Here is a 19,235-nt window from a genome sequence, read left to right as displayed (position 1 = left end):
ATGAAAGCATGAAACGCCTTCATAATAATGCATATGATCACGATTTGCTTCTAATGGAACAACATGGAGGTGTCAAAAGAAACCACGGACAGGTAACATGTTACGTATATATATTAAATAAATATAAGAGAATGTTTCGTTTGTGGTTTCACAGATTGCCTTTGGGATATTTCTTGTTACGATCACATTCACGAATATAGGCCATAAACCACGTTGATTTCTGTCAAAATCGCAGTGAGTCTCCTGTGTGTCCATGTTTTGTCACGGTGAACCAATACGTTATCTTTGTACAACATTCACACATGTAGGTGTTTCAAATCATCATGTTATCATTTTTACTGAAAGAATGTGGCGTAATGTGAAAGAATATTCATGATGTAATAAGACATTTCTGATTAAAATCAATATTTGTACATAGATCTTTATCTGAAACCGAAACAAGGATGCTTTGTAAGAGTAAAGTTGTCACAATTAATGTGGTGATGTATCAACAGTGACAGATTGACATTTTAGACCTGCCAGTATCATCAACATGTTTCCTTTCAGTTGTCATGCTGTCATGTTTCTACTGACACTCTGGGCACTTAAAATTATCACATTTCTCTTGAGTATTACAGAGTAGCGTAATGAAGTTTGTTTCTCCAGTTTTGATGCTGCAGTAGCAATTACACACACACACACACGCACACGGACACTTTACTCCGTGGTTGTTGTTGTTATGCTGGAACCTGATTATGATGGTATCAGCCTAGCTCTCGCTAGTCAGCCAGCATACCATTATATTTCACTTGGCATCCAATTGTTGAGGCATTCAGCAGGGCTCAAGATAAGGGCCGTATCAGCGTATGTACGGATAAAAAATATGCACGATACGGTAGGAAATAATTTAGAAAACGTAGCAGATACGCACCACAACAATGGTGTACGGTCTTAGAATCATTTACAGACGTATTTATCTGAAAAACTATTGTTTTATTGTTTATTGACCTGTTTACACAAGAGTAGCAATGTTGTGGTGCATATATGAAACGAAACACAAGATTACTGATAAATTCCATTCAGTACTCTAAATGTACTCTTAAGTTTTTCCAGTACTCCTGTATTGAAAAAATAAGGAGTACATACTCCTGATGATGAAACATTATCGGGAGCCCTGATTCAGAGTACATGGCGTGATTTGTAAATATGACTGGGATTTACACTTAGGATACTAGAACATGCGAGCTAAATATTTTAATGATTTGTTAATTCAACAATTTACACCTGCACAGTGGCATCTGGAATATCAACTAATCTCTAGCTCATCATTAAATGCGGAAGCCTAGTAGGGAAAGCATCCACTAATCTCACCAAAGGCCCCGGTTTTATTTCCAGCATGGTTGCAATATGTGTTCACCGTCATGATGTTGCTGGAATATTGCTGTATGTGATGTAAAGCCTAGATCTTTAGTTTCAGGTGTTGTATGTACTAGGCATTTCTGCCTGGGTTAGAATTGATCTTCAGCAGTCCATGCCTGTCTTAAGCGGCGACTAATAATTATACTGATTGATGCTCATGATGTCAATCACTTGGATTATGTGGTCCATACTCAAATATTTACAGACAACTGTCCTAGAGGTTGAATATTGCTCGGTATGGTGCTAAATAGGGGTGGGTATTGCAAGGAATTTTCATATTGCGATAAATTGCGATGCGAAAGCATGTATTGTGATATGTAATGCATATATATTGCAAGAAGTTTTCTTTAACAAAAAATATGTATAATCGAGTTAATGCTTGATTTATAAAGTAAAAACACAACAAAATCACAATGCTTGATTAGGCGTTAATAAAAACATTTAATCATGACAAAATAAAAATGTAAATAATGTTTGGCACAAATGAAACAAGGAAAGGAACAATTTAAAAAACGGAAATATCCGAAGATTTCCGAGTGTTACGAAGTTTTCTGAATGCATGTCAAAATACCGGTTTTCGATCAGCGTATCACTATACATATCGTTTTCATGTCTGAACCGGTAAATACCGGTAAACCGGTTATATTGCGCAGCCCTAGTGCTAAACAACAAACAAACAAAGGTAATCATATCTTGTCTTGTTTCAAGGTATGGCTACAGTAAATATCTGGTTTTGCATACTGGCTGAATATCAGAGCCATTTTGATTCATGTCGTATTGTCTGATAAATAATTATGCAATTTATTGACATCTCATTACAAATCTAAACTGTAAAACCACTTTGTTTCTCAAGCTTGTACTTTACGTCAGGAGTGTTATCATCGAACTCCATTTTGTGTCTGAGGAAATAAGAATAACAGTCTATTCTTTATTTCAGGAGTGAAAAACTGAAAGAATATGAAGACAATGGAAAGGGTTCAGAGAACAGTTCTGATATTCAGATAAGCAACGACAGTCCATCAATTGAAAGTAAAACCAAAGTTAAGAAGCTGTCGCCTACAGAAGAAAAACAGAGAGCTAAAGTTGAGAAATCCCAGTTGTACATACAGGTTGCTCAGAAACAATGGCCGATAGTGTATGCAGCTGAATATAATATTAGTTTCCTTGGGCTGGAGAAATTACACCCTTTCGATGCTGGGAAATGGGGAAGAATCTTTGATTTCTTGAAAGGTAAGTTGGGCAATATTTTATGCAAGGAAATGACACAAATTGCTGATTAATGTTTGTTTTCTCAAAGGCACCACAATACAATGTGAAGAGTTGCATCCCTTAGTCATGCAAGGAGCCACTGATTGTGGCTTCAGATCCAAAATATTGTGAGCCTTGGTTTGTCAGCACAAACTCTGTATTTATTTGGTTGGCAGTTGTACAACTTAAATCGTCAGTGAGTCACTGGAATAAAAGTGGCTAATGTTGATGTTACAGGGTCCCACTTTTGTTGTTTGCCTACAGTTGGGCGGTGGTTAAAGTGTTTGCTCGTCACACCTAAGCCCTGTGTTCGATTTCCCACATGGGTGTACTTACATACCCTCAGAATGAGGCCCCTAATCACCAGCAAAGTCAGCCATCTGACCCACTCAGCCCCATCAGCTTCAACGAAAATGAATAGCTGACTCTTTCTTTGTGAACCCCTCTGACAAGTGTAAAACTTTGATAGTTTTGGAGGCAGCATAAAAATCAGGTAATATGATACACCTGGCCTTATCACCCTGCAGTGCTTGTCATGGTCCATTAGACCTTATGGTTGATACTCATGCAGTTGGTCTATGAACATGTGGAACATGTGAACAGTAGGGTAACCTTGTTTGTTTTTAGTAACCTGATACATTCTGTGGCTATTTCCATATCAACAGGAATTTCTGGAGGGTGGGAGGTGTCATACCAATTACTGGATAACGGTTTTACTGCTGCTGAAAGATCCTAAAAGATAAGGACTTTTCCAGCATTTGGCCCAGGACTGATAGCTTAACTTTTGATTTTTTTGTTCTGTTTTTTGTGATGTAAAATCATATAAAAATACCATTTCCTTCCATCACACCTTTAATTAACTCTGCAAGATAATGAGCATGATAAACACCAGATGACTCAACTGGAAGCGCCAGGGTAATTAATTGGGTTGTTTTATGTGTGAGCCAACACTAGCCTACATGGCATACAACAGCAGCTGACTGACTGGCTGAACATATGTTACCACATTCTACACTCAAACAATGGAGTGTGTTGACACAATGGGTCAGGTCAGGTTTCGGCTCAATCTTGATGTATTCAGAGATCATATTATCTATTATATGGTCTCTGGTGTATTGTATGCTGGTATTATTGTCATATTCTATTTATAATGTTCTTGTTTTGTAAACGTGTTAATGGAAGGAGAAATGACTTTTATGTGATTGTTAGACACAAATCAATGAAACAAATCAAAAGTGGAGTTATTTGCAGAAAGGCAAACAAAGTGTGAGATCTAACCCAGTCAGCCATATGAGCTGTGTCAACTGTCATTTCCCCACATGGGTACGATATGTGGAGCCCATTTCTGGTGTCCCCTGCGCATGATATTGCTGGAATATTGCTAAAAGTGGTGTAATACCAAACACACTCACTAACTCAACTGTCACTTGTCAGGGGGTTACACAAAGTATGTGATCTAGACTACCAGTTGTCAGACCAGTCTGACCTCCATTTTATGTAAAAGACAAGTATTGGATATGTTTATATATTTTTTTACATGTACTAAGTGTATGTGGACATACATTTTGTTGAATGTTTCAACAACGGGTTCATTAGCTAAATCAAGACATGTACACATAAGATTTCCACCACATTCATGGAACCGGATCAGCTGTGATAATTTACAGTTGAATTTAGACACATGTTACATTGTAAGGTTTAGTCTCTACCCAAGCAATCGTAAATGTTTAAATTACTTCGACAGAAAATATAACCTGTCCATCAGAAATTAAGTTCAAATTTTCTCTACTGTCACATAGCTTTGTGACATCTTGGGCATGCAGTAACTCCAAACGCTGCTATACATTTGAAAACTGACGTAAATATGTTTTGGCATCTATAGTAGATATTCGCAAAATGTCCGCTCTGGTTTAAATGTGTATATCTCCATAAACACAAAACATTTTGAAATTAATTCTTGTAAATACAAATGTCAACAAAATATTTTCAAGGGCCCAAGTGACAAAATATATTGTCATAACGTAACCGATTTAAGTTATAAGGATTGTTTTCAAAGTATCTCAATCCTTACCTGCAATCTGATTGGTTTTGTTGTATTTTGACACATAATATTCATCAGTGGGGTGCGAATCTTCTTCGAGGTTACGGATAGGGGCAAGTTGTGAAAGTTCTTGATTCTGATTTAGTGAGCCTGTTGTGATAATGATTGAATTCTTTGTTTTTCAGAATCAAAGATGGTAAGAGAAGAGACAATTGTAAAACCACTAGAGGCAACCGAAGATGACTTACTGGTTGTACATTCCCGAAATTACATTAATTCATTGAAGGTGAGATTTAGAAATATAACTGTACATTGTATTGAATATTCTCTGCCATTTCAATAGACTTTCATCCATATTATTCCGCACTTATGGTAATTTTGCATATGGAAAAGGCATCAGTAATTTTATATATTATATTTGCATGTGGGTGACAGTTTGGTGATATGGTGAAAGAGATCATGTGTGTGGGTCTGCCTTAAACTTTATGATTTGTAAGATTAAATAACATTAAGACATTTCTACTGCTTCTTGCTGAAGCTTTGTATGTATAATATACTAATAGTAGATATCATGCAATTAACTTCAAAATAAACTATTCCAAAATTGATTTTTTGATAAGAATAATCATATTCTTTTGACAATAAACAGGTTAACAGTTATAATTGGATTATTTAATTACTGAAATGTAAAAACTATCGCAATCACGATTATCATTTTAGACACAGATTACGCACCACCGAGTGCAAAAGTGAAACACATCATTCTGTTCTATATAAATGAAACCGTCAGTTTTGTGCAGTTTTATTTTAATTTACATTTCTAATTTTGATCAGTTATAACATGTAATTTTCTCTTTTTATATATTCTGAATGACATGATATGAATATTTCTGGTGTATCATTAAGAAATGTTCGGTTGTTTTCTTTTGTTATCCAACTTGAATCTTACTATCTAACTTGCGCTTCTTGCTCTGTAATCTGATTGGTTGGTTTCGGGATGTGTCCTTATACATGGCTTGCATAATTCTTCTGGCTCCAGTTGACAGACATTGTGGAAGGAATCAACGAGGTATATATACCACGATATCACTCATTCAATCTTGTCGATAACAATATCTTGTCAATATACACTTGACAGGCATTCATGTACTTGTTCTAATATGGGGCTGCATATCATCCTTCATGTCAATTTCTAAGATATTTGTTAAGTTTTAGTCGACATACCTGATATGTTTTACAATGTTACAGCTTTTTGTGTTGTGTTAGTTCAATGTTCAGTTGTCATTGTGTCACGTACTGAAGTATGCTTCGATTTATAGTTCATATTTATATAAACCATTCACATTTTTATGTCATTTTTTTCTCATTGATAATTCTGGAACTCATGGCGCCAGTTATGATTATAATTTACTTTCAAAGATCATATTTCATTGAGTGTAAAATCATAAATGTCATTGACACTAGTTTGATTCGGCTTCTCCTTCCTGCTTAAAGTGTGTACTTTTATCAGGGATGGCAATTTTCCGCTGATCCTCGGATTTCCGCCGATTTTATTTCAAATTGATCAATTCTGTGAATCGTCTGAACCCCCCCATTTGATAACACAAATTTTCAGCTGGAAATAGATTTTCCTGTTGCACTCCCTGTTTTATTGATATTTAGAATGCTTTAATATTTTTCTGTGTATATATTAGCATGATTTGACATTAATGTCTTAAATATCAATATAAGATATATTTGCATGTGATCAGCTTTTGTTTTACTGTAACATTTAATAAACTAACCCTCCTTGTCCTAACCTTGGATTTGTTATCGGTTTTCATATTTATTGTAAAAATGTAATATTGCAATGTAATGTCTTATTTATAATTTTTACGTAAATTGTAAAGCCCAGAGCAAGTACAGAATTGCCTTCTACTGTGAATATATGTTTACAGAATACTTCCATATTTGGTCATATTTAAATTTTATCATTGTGACAACCCTTTTAAAGTTTAATTCACGATGTGTTAATAATTTACTGATGCTGACAATTTTCCAGTTTCAGAAAAAAAGCTGCACTGAAACTATAATATATTTAAAGAGTTGCATATTTAATCATTTCTGGAAATATATATGTCAAATTTACAGTCATCATCACATGTTTGGTGGTTGGAATAATTGGTCTTGGAATCATGTTGATCCCCAACACTGAAATTGTTTCATAAGACTGAAGTATGGAAATATTCTGGAGATTGTGTTTGTGATGTTGATAGCCAGTGCATGTTATCGGTGTTAGTACATCAGCTTACTTCATCTTGTCCCCAACATGCTCAAATGTGCTTAGTCCTTGCACTAGAACAGGCCTTGTTAATTTTCAAGGGAGAAATCCGTATATGAGGACAAGTACAAGAAATTATATCTTCCTCAAACATTTTGTGACTTGTCAGCAGTAAAATGTTTATGGATAACAATTTGGTCAGTGATGAATGTATGCTGGACAAAATAATTTAGGGATATTGGTACTTTTATGATTGATATTTTATCAGTGTATCAATGAATAAATAGATCAGTATTAATAATTTCAAAATTTACATATATCCTTAACTATATTTGTCTGGTATATAAGCCTGCCTCGTAGGGGTGACTTTTGAGGAGGAAGTCATTTCCCAAATGAATGTATAGTTTATATGAAATAAAAACAAGCTGAAGTAGTTTCAGTTTCTTTTAATAACTGACAAGAAACTTGAAACCCAGATCAAGATTGTTTAAGAGGTAACGGGATGGATAACTCAAAATCAAAGTGAACGAATCTGGTACTTCCTGTATTTTGCATTGCCCATTTATCAACCTAAGTCAATTACTAAACTATCAATAGTCACTTAAACTATCCATGGATCGATAGTTTTTCATTTCTACCATTGATTAATTGCTATCGAAGATTCAACAATTGAAATCCATCAATAGTTTGATGCATCGTTACAGCCCTATTGCCTAGACCACAGTGTGAGTCATAAGTCAATTTGGTACTCAGAAGTGATATTTAGAATTATCGGTCTCAATAAAATTGAATGGGACGAATATTTAAAATTACAACGGCTTATCTGACTTTGATGAAATGACACTCACTGAGTTAATGGGGAATTAATTTAGAAGCAGTGGTCTAGTTGGCAAACTATAATTCCAAAACCTCTAAAGATCTGTGTTAGAGTTGCTCTACATCAACCCTTGCTTGTCTTAAGAGGCGACTGACAGAATTTGTGGTTGGGTTCAATGGTAGATGGATCTGGTTGAATCCCATTTGCATAGATCAATGATCATGACATTAATCACTGGATTGTATGATTCAGACTCAATAATTTACAGGCTGACATCATGAAGCTGCAATATTGCTCTGTGTGGCATTAAATAACAAACAAATCAAAAACTTTAATAATTACAAAGGGCATATTTGAACATCTTTTGGGGAACAAAACCCATTTCTCTCTGTCATATGATCTGGCGATTCGAGAAGGATTTGGGACATATCGCTGGGAAGGGAAAATCATTTCGTCCATCATTATGTATTTGTTATTTGTAAATTAACTTGGCCTGAAATTTTAGCATGTCTGTTTCCCTCAACACATTTTCCTCAAGTATTTTTGAATTCATATGTTTTGTTGTTGCAAGTAACATGTCTTAGTTTTCAAGAAATGCTATGAATGAAACTATGAGATTATGACATGTACCTGTGATCATCCATTGCTAGGAAAAGAAGCTTAGAAAGGTTTGACAGCTGTAAGTTATGCTCACAAAACAAGGAAAAGCTAAATGCATTGTCTATTATGTTCTAGCTCACCTGGCTGAGACGCCCCCGAGAGCTTATGTGGGCACAAGTCACCAGTAATCCACAATAGCGATGTTGTTACATAATATTTATGTCCATTTCTCAGCAATTGGTTTAAAATGCATCGAAATTTGGTTTATGTGTAGTTAGTAGTGCGGATTAACATATGTTCATCATTTTGCGATGTTATAAAATTTGGTTTTGCTTTGACCATACCATTAAATTCTCACAAGATGCATTTTCTGCTCTGTACACATCTTCCTATTTGGGAAGTGCCAGACAGGAAGCTGAAAATTCTTCATATTTTAATGTACAAAATTTGTACAAATCATTATATGACCTCAGTATTTATGCAGATAGAATTTTAATACCTGATAATGTCACATGGCCAAATCATTATGTGTCTTTAGTATTCATGCAGATAGTATTTGAATGTCAGTGCAGACATATGTTGACATGTGAAATGATTGACTACATATATAGGTGAGCAACAGTGCCAAGGCAATGTTTATGAGGCAAGAACTGAAATGCACAAATCTTGGAAATATTTTGTTGTAATACTTGTAATGCTGGTTTTAAGTAGTCTAAATGGGTCGGGTGATCAGGCCTAGTGACTTGTTGGACTGTGTCATAGCAACCTGACGATGTGGTTAGATTTTACAATATCCACCACTTTTGGTCTGGTCCACACTCCTTTATCTATAGTTCATACATCAGGGCTCCAGATAATTTTTCAACATCAAGAGTACGTACTCCTTATTTGTCCAATATTGAGTACTGGAAAATCTTAAGTGTACATTTAGAGTACTGAATGGAAGCTAATGGACTCACAGTAATCTTGTGTTTCGTTTCATATATGCACCACAACATTGTTACTCTTGTGTAAACAGGTCAATAAACAATAAAACAATACTTTTTTCAGATAAATACGTCTGTAAATGATTCTAAGACCATACACCATTGCTGTGGTGCGTATCTGCTACGTTTTCTAAATTATTTCCTACCGTTTCGTGCATATTCTTTATCCGTACATACGCCGATACGACCCTTGTCTGGAGCCCTGATACATCTTCATTGTTACAAAGTTTGGCATTTAGCAAGACAGAAAGAAAATATTTTATCATATATTATGGTGTGAAATATAATTCTTTAAATTGTAATTTTATTTAATGAAGTAGCTTTCGAAATGATGTAAGAATACAGATTGAACCACCCAAATTGATAAATAATACTGAGTAACGTTAAGCCTTGGTTTTCAGCAGCTCACACCAGTACATCTTAGCCTTTTGGAAATTTTAGTCTCAACTGTCATGAAATGATGCCATTCTTAGAATAGAATGTACGCAAACAGTAGAATGTATTTTCAGGATTAAATACATTGTAAGTATGGAATTATCTTTAGGAAATGGTCTGTAAGGGTATAATTCATTGTCACGACAGAATGTAGAATGACAATAGCTGATCCTGGTGTAGGTTGAGAGTGAGTGAATGAGTATGGTTTTACGCCGCTTTTAGCAATATTCCAGCAATGTCACGGTGGATGACACCAGAAATGGGCTTCACACATTGTACCCATGTGGGGAATTGAACCTGGGTCTTCGGTGTGATGAGCGAATGCTTTAACCACTAGGCTACCCCACCACCCCTGGTTAAGGTTGAGAGTTTTCACCTTAAGTAAAGGTGAGCTCCTGTACCTTTATTTCTTTTTCTTCTAAAATTTCTATAAATCAACCATAGCATAGGTTCCTTTTCAAATTTGAAGTAACCATTGCTAGTTTTTGCACTAACATTGACAAGTTACGGGAGTTGTCGTCTCCAGATTGAATGAGTGGTCTCCTACAAGATGGTGGTACCGTGTTCAATGTGCTCACTTGGAGTGTACATGTTTCAGTGGAGCATGAATGTGGCTGGAATTACTGAAGTGCCTCCTGTAGCCTTGTTGCCTAATTTCGTCGTCCAAAAACGGGTGCTCCGTCCATTTCGCCATCAGACTGGTGGATCCATATTGGTAAGAGAGTCTTTTATAATTGTTGTGGTGATCAAATCTTTCAGTGAAAAGAACCTCCAATCTCTGGTATTTTGTAACATGGAGAGATGCAGAGGTTAAAGGGTAGGCATAATTTTTTACTCCAAATTCCAGAACATACAAAAATTATTACAGTGTGTATCGTTGGTCTTCATTAACCCATGCTTGTCGTAAGAGGCGACTGTCTTAGTTGACACATGTCATCGTATCCCAGTTGCGTAGATCGATGCTCATGCTGTTGATCATTGGATTATCTGGTCCAGACTCGATTATTTCCAGATATAGCTGGAACATTGCTGAGTTAAACAACAAACAAACCATACCAATATAGAACAAACTTTATGGATAAAAACTTCTTTTATTCGTGAGTGCAACCTTCTAAAATGCCACTCAAAGAAGAAAACCATACCACACCAGAAACGAATCTTGCAGTATACTAGCATTGCCGTAATACTATGCAAGTGTTTGTGTGAGCTTATTGTGGGAGAGTAGTCCAAAGTGGCACAGACTGATGATTTTTAACAGTATTGTCAACATCGGTTTAATTTCAGGCTGGCAAGCTGGCCATGGATCGAGGCTGGGCCATCAACATTGGCGGAGGGTTCCACCATTGTTCTGCAGAACGTGGCGGCGGCTTCTGTGCATATGCTGACATCACCTTGTCCATCAAATTCTTGTTTGAGAAGGTGGAGGGCGTGTCAAAGGTCATGATAGTTGACCTTGATGCCCATCAGGTTTGTGAAAATATTTGTTCAGAAATAGATTAAAATGTTGTTTGAGGGTATTTAGTGTTAATATTTGTGGTTTCGCTGTACTCTATGATGTTACCAAAATTCATCTGTCAATACTGGATAAATATGAATTCCTCGTCTTTAGAGGAATGCTCTGTCTGGCCGTCTGCAGTTTCTGGTATGTTTGCAGGGAAATGGTCACGAGCGAGACTTCATGGACGACGATCGGGTGTACATAATGGATGTGTACAACCGAGGAATATACCCACATGATGGATATGCCAAGAGTATGTAGTCAGAGTTTGACATTCAACTTTTATTTTTCGTGGGATTCCTAAATCTGATCTCATTTGATACATGATGTCAGATTTTGATCTAACCTATTTTCAAAATGCCCCATGTAATGTAACTTTCTTATCTTAAATATTCGAGTTGCTGAAATGTTATCATTACATTCAGAACATACCAACCACACTTTTTTATCTTGAATTTATGATGTAGGACGCCATTCTGTGGATGTATATCGTATTTTCCAAATGAAATAGATCAACAGGGACCAACTCCCTCCCTTGATTAGCTCTGTGTTGTCTGCAAATGAATGTTGTTTATCATTCCTGACTTAGGGAAACAGGTCACTGAGTCTGACCACCCAATCGTGTTCGTGCCCATGTCATGTTTTGTATTTAAAATTATTTAATCTTTATTTATTTTCAGGGGCGATCAAGCGCAAGGTGGAGTTGAATCACTTCACAGATGATGTGGACTACCTGGATGCTGTTAAAAAGTAAGTGTTACCGTCAAGATGACTCTGGAGTGCCAGGCCACATTGTCAGGGTTTCGGTCAGAGGTAGAAATGTTTGGGTGTTCAAGATTCAGCACCAAAGTCCTTCACAACTTGTCAAACCTTACTAGGGTCATCATAGGGGCGGTGGGGTAGCCTAGTGGTTCAAGCGTTGGCTCATCATGTCGAAGGGCCAGGTTCGATTCCCCACATGGGTACAATGTGTGATGCCCATTTCTGGTGTCCGCCGCCGTGAGGTTGCTGGAATATTGGTAAAAGTAGCGTAACACACAACTTACTACTAGGGTCATCACATGTCATCATTTCACCAGCGCTGTGGGAATCCTGGGGATAATAGATCCCCACGTACATTGTTATGATATGGCGACATTCTATTCACTCGAGCCCCAGTCCTAATTGCTATCTCAGCACAACTGCTGTCGTCAGTGGATGTGAAAGTTTGTGAGTTACAGCAGTATGATCAATTTATGATGTATGATCTCATCAGTAGTGAACATTGTTTGATCAACCACTGGTTTGTCTGGTCCAGGTTCAAGTACAGACAAAGTGTTCATAAAGTCTTGAATTTCAAAGGCTGACCAGTGAAGGGCCTTAAATTTGAATCTGCTTTGAAAATTATGGGAAAATGCCTTGACAAGGACTCGAATTTGGCAAACATGATGAACCTCCCTGTTACACATATACTACTCAGAATAAGTTAAGGGCAAATTCTTTGTATTCCTGTAGTTCATCTGTCATGTTAAGACAAATAAGCTATGATGATATGAAATTATCAAGTGGCCTTTAAGTTATTTTGAGTAGTATATGTACAAATACAGTTTTTTTGGTAGGGCTGAAACGGTATACCTCGGTATTTTGTTTTCGGTTTGGTACGTCGAAACTCACTTTGAAAATATGGTACTTCGGTTTTTTCGAACCGAAAATATTATCTCACTCACTTAATGCAGATTGCTTTCGGAATGTTATCACAAAAATTCCATGTAATTTAATTCTGGATGACATCTTCATGCAGCTACCATTTCTGACATTTCTGTGCCATAGTGCTATTGACAACAACTGAGTTCGTGTAAAGGCACTCTCGTTTGGTTCCCAATTCCAAGAAGATTTCTTCTCGGAAATTTAATTCTTATTGTTAATGAACTGAACCGAGAGCTGTGTACCGCAATACGTACCGAACCGTGGCATGGGCGTACCATTGCACCCCTGTTGTTAGTCTCTCATTTTACAAGATGATGTCATGATGTAGAGGTTTAGAGACCCATATCACATAACATTTACTGAGGTCTTTATCATTTTGTTTAGTCTTTGGCACATTTCCTTCACAGCAATTTAAGGGCATCTCTTGAGGAATTCACGCCAGATATCATTGTATACAATGCTGGGACAGACATATTGGAAGGGGAACCCCTCGGAAACCTCTCTGTCACTGCTCAGGTTTGTGATGCAGTAACTGTTGTATTTTCTAAATTTTTTACAAATGGTCCACCTGTGCTTTCGGGTTCACCAAACTGGTAAATGTCTGAGACCAGCATCACCTTTTGCTTTCCTCAACTTGTCGTAAGATGCGACTAACGGAATCGGGTGGTCAGGTTTGCTGACTTGGTTGACACGTCATCATATCCTAATTACCTAGATTGATGCTCATGATGTTAATCACTGGATTGTCTGGTTCAGACTATTATTTACAGACTGCTGCCATATAGCTAGAGTGTGGCGTTAAACAAAGAACAAACACTCAGAAACTACGGTTGATACCTGAATGAAACTTTACATTCAAAGAGTTAAACAACTGGGCCCATTAGTTAATGGCCTGTTAAAAAGACCTTTCAGCAACCGAATTTTAACGTACCATAAACTAACTATTCGTTATCTATATAACGGGTCGTTAGTGTTTATCGGTATGTTAAAATAACAGCGTTTGGAACAACCGGGCCCTGATGCTGTGTCAACAAACTGGAGTACTGTTCAAAGCAGTGTTAAAGCCATGTTATTCACTCAGTATTACAACTTCGTTTCCATTGTTTGTTCAGGGCATCATCCTCAGAGATGAGATGGTGTTTGCCAAAGCCAGGGAACTGAATATCCCCATCTTCATGCTGACCAGCGGGGGATATACGAGAGGCACCGCCCGAATCATTGCAGACTCCATCCTTAATCTGCGACAACAGAAACTCATCTCGTGTGAAGAGGCAGATTCTTTCATGCACACTGAAACAGGTACAAGTAAGAACAAGAGATTTCATACAGGTCAAATACGTTACCAATGTTTTCCATCTGTGGTGATCTGTGAAGATCTGGGTTGGAATTGGTCTTCTGTAAGTCATGCTTGTTGTAAGAGGTGACTAACGGGATCGGACTTGGTTGACACATGTCATCATATCCCAATTACGTAGATCAAAGCTCATGCTGTTTATCACTGGATTGTCTGGTCCAGACTCGATTTTTTACAGATTGCTGCCATATAGCTGGAATATTGCTGAGTGCGGCGTTAAACATTAACCTGTCCTGTCTGGACAACAACCGACCGCCTCCATGGTGTAGTGGTTAGAGCGTCCGCCCGGAGAGCGGTAGGTCGCGGGTTCGATCCCCCGACCACGTCATACCAAAAGACGTTAAAATATGGTTCTTGTTGGTCCCTGTCTGGCGCTCGGCATTAATTTGCACAACAAGGACTGGTCGGCTCGTAGTCAGTATAATGTGTCGCAGTGGGGTATTCATGTTTCACTGCGGCATGGTATCTCAGGGGGCTAGCACTATAAAACCAGCTTAAGTCTGGGCTAGTACAAGCAGCCGCACATACACATACACACGCATGCACGTCGTCATATGAGTGAAATATTCTCAAGCACGATGTTAAACCCAATTTCACCTCACCTGGACAACAACTAATCAAATCTCACGTCAAGTGAACAACAATTTGAGTTTTGCCTCCCATACCTGAAGAAGACGAATCATAACATTGCATCAACTGGAACTGAAAAAAAATAGGATGAGATGTGTTAGTAAGAGGAAAGAGTAGACTGTCATGTCTGGGAAGATTACAGGAACATGTAGCTATACATATAATCTGAGGCTGATACACTAAAAGTTTGAAGCAGTTAGTGTTCTTTGAAATAAATTCAATGTCTTGATGACATTGTTGGGGTTGTTGTTCAAAATTATAAAGCCAGCCCAATTTTATTTCTTGTTTTATGGATTTTTGTCCTCAGAAAACCTAAAGGCAGGAGGGGAAAAAAATAAAAATAAAATCACCAGTCAAAGTAATATTTTTCTTCTAAATACTAGAAGTATTTTACTTTTGGCAATTTATGAAGTGTATATGGGGCAAACAATTTTTTTGTAAGTTTTCATTTTTTGCCAATAAAAACATTAGGATTTTATTTTTTGAGCGGGGAAAGTTAACTTTCATTTTTATTCTTATTGTTGAAAAAATGCGGCCGGCGGATCCACAAATCAAGAAATAAAATTGGTCTGGCCTAATTTGAAAAATGTGTTGTTTCAGTGATTTCTTAGTAATAATGTCTGGTGAGTAAATAAATAAAATATTTTTATTTGGTGTTTTTGTTTGGAAAGGTAAATTCTTTCTTGTGTGAGCTGGTTTGAATTTGTTTTCATTACTGAAATTTCTTAAACTTTAAAGACAGCCCCAAACAATTATTCCCATTGTAGTTAATACATTTTGGTAAAGTTTTGGTTGAATAATTCCTTAGACCAAAAATGAGGAAACATTATGGTTTACTATTATGTGTGGTAAGGTTTCTTTTATGTTGGTCAGGGTTTCCAACAAAACCATCTTCCCAGAATTCCAAGAATTCCCAGCTGTAGGCTTGAGCCAGCACATAAGGTGATGTTTGACATCTTATCTGCTACGCATGCTTACACCAATCTCCTTAAAATCAGATTTTTTTGTGCTGTGAGCTTACAAAAGATATTTGGACATGGACAGGTCAAAATGATTTTTGCAAACTTTGACTAACCAATGAAATTAAGAAGAAGTTATCCAATCAGAAGTTTGGTTTCTTGAGCTTTATGGCACTGGTTCCAAACTTGTGTCTTCCATTCCAGACTATTTTTTATCCCCCGAAACGCGTTTTGCAGGGGGTATTAAAATGGACTCTGTCCGTCCGTCCGTGTGTGCGTCCATGCACATTTGTCTTTTCCGGAGCATAACTCTAAAACCGTTCAATATTTCTTCACCAAACTTGGCTCATAGATAGATCTGGTGGTCTACTGGTGCCTTTTGGTAGTTTTGGATTTCTGAATAAAGTAATTTTTTTGTGTTTCCATGGCAACAATTTTGACTTCAACTGAATTTGATGGTAGTGCTCCTTTCTGGAGCAGAACTTTGAAACCTTTCAGTACTCTCCTTCCACTTAGCTATATACACGCCAACACATTTGTCATAGTCGACATATTCATTAAGAGTATTTTGCCATTGCGGGGGATATTGATGACTTTGTCTTCTTGTTTATAAATATTTTGGCAAAGTTCTTGATTCAAAATCTGAAACTAAACTATAGAAAATGCAGGAATATATTGATGAGATTGTATGGTAGTACTTCCCAGAAGTCAAGGGGTGGTGGGGTAGCCTAGTGGTTAAAACGTTCACTCGTGATGCTGAAGACCCAGGTTTGATTCCCCACATAGGTACAATGTGTGAAGACCATTTCTGGTGTCCCCCACCATGATATTGCTAGAATATTGCTAAAAGTGGCGTAAAACTAGACTTACTCGCAGGGGCCATTGTAAATCTCTTCTGTTCCAAATGTTTATTCTTTTGAAGCCAGAGGTAGTGATGATTGTGATAGAATCAGCTATACATAACTGTCATACATGACAACACATTCCGACTGTGACCTTCCTAATATGGTGTGTGATGCCCTGGTTGGATGAAAGGTGGTTCTGGCGTGACTCATTATGGGATGTCCTCAGATCTTTGTTCAGTGGTAGAGAGAACCAAGATCTGATTTTAATGAGATTGCTGCTGAAACATCTATAAAGCCTCCCAATTTACTTATGTTTTGGTGATGGGTTGGTGGAAAGGATAGTGTTTAGTTGGCCAGCTTACTAACAAGTTCAATCCCATGGATGATTTGAATGTAGACATTCTGTTTTGGTGATTGGTTGGTCGGAAGGATAGTGTTTGGTTGGTCAGCTTACTAACAGGTTCAATCCCATGGATGATTCAATTGTATTGTACATTTAGGATGAGGGTGCAAAGTGGTTAAAGGTATCATTTGACCTTTTTTTTCACATGTTGAATGTCTTGAGGAATTACGAATTATTTTTAATATTACCGTATATGACCGTAGCTAAGCTGAAGTTTTAAGGCCCAAAAAAGCAGTCTGTAGAAGGGGGTCAACATATCTACAGGTTACACTTTCGTCAGACTTTTTTTCTATTGGTAAGAAAACGATATTGTATTGTTTCGCGTGAACGAACAAGGGAAAAGGACTTTGTCAGTGAAGATGTCAAATTTGCAATTAAACATCACTTGACAAGATTATGTACCTTTTCAATTCTAATTTGTTTCTGTTAGGCATTGTATTATATGCAGGGATTAAAATTATCGTGTGTATTTGTCTGGTATATAGAGCCGGAAATAGCAATCAGCTGTGCACATGTTCCCCCGTGATCTGCCAGTGATTTAGTTAAAACATACCCAATGATATAACATAATGAGCTAGGATGCAGTGACTGGAAAGATATAGTATCTGAAACTGTTATTTTACCAAGAAAAATATATTCTTGAATGGTGTCATTTTAATTGCAGGTTTTGCTCTATAAATGTAAAATATTTTTGATCTTTAATTGCTAACTGAAATGACTGTTTGATGTAACTTCAGAAGAGGTGTATGGAGATGAGCCTGTAAATTGTCCAGCTGTTAACTGTAGTTATAGGAAAGAATCAGATTGTCCTTAACTCTTCTTCTGAGTAGTACAGGAGAGGTTCGGGGAGAGTGAGAAGACCAGCTATTACAGAGCAGTGTTGTATAATTTCATTATCATCCAAAACTGTGTTCCACAGAAGATATTGCTTGTGTCAGATAACCGATATATCCTAGGAGATGTCATTGTGACAGTAGATTTTGTACAATGCCCTGAGAATGCTATGACATCATGAACATGATGACGTCACAATGCTATGAAATTGCTGCACTGCAAATCTAATGGTAGTACTGTGTTCGGAGATGTACATCTTTCATTGAAAACTAAAGAAGAGTGATTTTTTATGATAGATAGAATCTCACCCTCGTGTCTACTGATATCAAATATATTAACATTCATTGATGATGTTTGTAACTTTATCAACTCGTGGTGATATATTTGATATCAAAAGACACTTGGGTGGGATTCTGTATGTAGAAAAATTCGTAAAATGTATTGTAAAAAGTGATTGTGCAAATTATCATATTTGTTCTTTTTTCATTTCTTTTCATGATACTGATGCAATAAACAAACAAAATGTCATGTTGTTTTTCTATCTTTTAGATCTGTCAGATGTGGGGATGTCACACAGTCAAAGCGAGGGCAGCCTGTTGTCTCGGTGTAAGAATGCTTGCGTTTCGTTCATAACTCGGTCATCAACGCAGGAGTTTGATCAAGTCGGGAGAGAAAATGGACAGAGTGACAAGGGATGAATACAGGCGCTGGCGGAATACGTCTCGGAATGAATGTGTGTAGACATGTGTACATAGCTTCATGGGATGAAAGGACCATTTTAACTCGGACATTTTTGTAAATAAAGCAGACATTTTGTGACATTATTTTGCCCTTTAGCAGAACGTCACAGTATTCAAGATTTGATGTGATAACATATTTGTGATGTTTTGGGTGAAATTGTTCTTATTCCATGTGGCCCAGCTAACACGAGGGTGTTGCTTTCAACTTGTTTATGAGTAACTTTCATGAATAGTAAATGTAGGCTTGTTTTAAGAGAATAATGCCATCAAAGTTAAACTAATTTTTTATGATCACTCACCTAAATAGATATCAAACTGGGTTATTGTAAATATTATAGGTTACTTTGTGGAGGCTAATATAGAACAAACTTTATGGATAACAACTTCTTTTTATTTGTGAGTGCGACGTTTCGATACAAATTCTTGTACCGTTGTCAAGCATAAAGAATCTGTATCGAAACGTCGCACTCACGAATAAAAAGAAGTTGTTATCCATAAAGT

At 37.0% G+C, this 19,235-nt stretch overlaps 1 protein-coding gene across 5 annotated transcripts; it reads left to right on the top strand.

The window, feature by feature from the left end:
- The first annotated feature begins 12 nt into the window (after positions 1–12).
- Positions 13–18,921, top strand: LOC124276525 (histone deacetylase 11-like). Of its 5 annotated transcripts, none has more exons than XM_046712157.1 (12): positions 13–92; positions 2,336–2,628; positions 4,873–4,973; positions 5,727–5,756; positions 10,384–10,500; positions 11,070–11,252; positions 11,440–11,536; positions 11,964–12,033; positions 13,377–13,485; positions 14,082–14,268; positions 15,827–15,895; positions 18,544–18,708. In XM_046712157.1, the coding sequence occupies exons 1-11, from the start codon at positions 64–66 to the stop codon at positions 15,874–15,876; spliced, it is 1,266 nt and encodes a 421-aa protein (XP_046568113.1). In that variant the 5' UTR covers positions 13–63; the 3' UTR covers positions 15,877–15,895; positions 18,544–18,708. The 5 variants fall into 5 exon arrangements, with proteins under 5 accessions (XP_046568113.1, XP_046568112.1, XP_046568110.1 ...); XM_046712156.1 differs by having other exon boundaries at positions 14,082–14,274; XM_046712154.1 differs by lacking the exon at positions 15,827–15,895 and having other exon boundaries at positions 18,544–18,921.
- The last annotated feature ends 314 nt before the right edge of the window (positions 18,922–19,235 follow it).

The sequence above is a fragment of the Haliotis rubra genome, unplaced genomic scaffold (assembly GCF_003918875.1).
Source record: "Haliotis rubra isolate DU_JTF1 unplaced genomic scaffold, ASM391887v1 Scf21, whole genome shotgun sequence".
NCBI classification, from domain to species: Eukaryota; Metazoa; Mollusca; class Gastropoda; order Lepetellida; family Haliotidae; genus Haliotis; species Haliotis rubra.
This window is presented reverse-complemented; position numbering and strand designations above follow the sequence as displayed.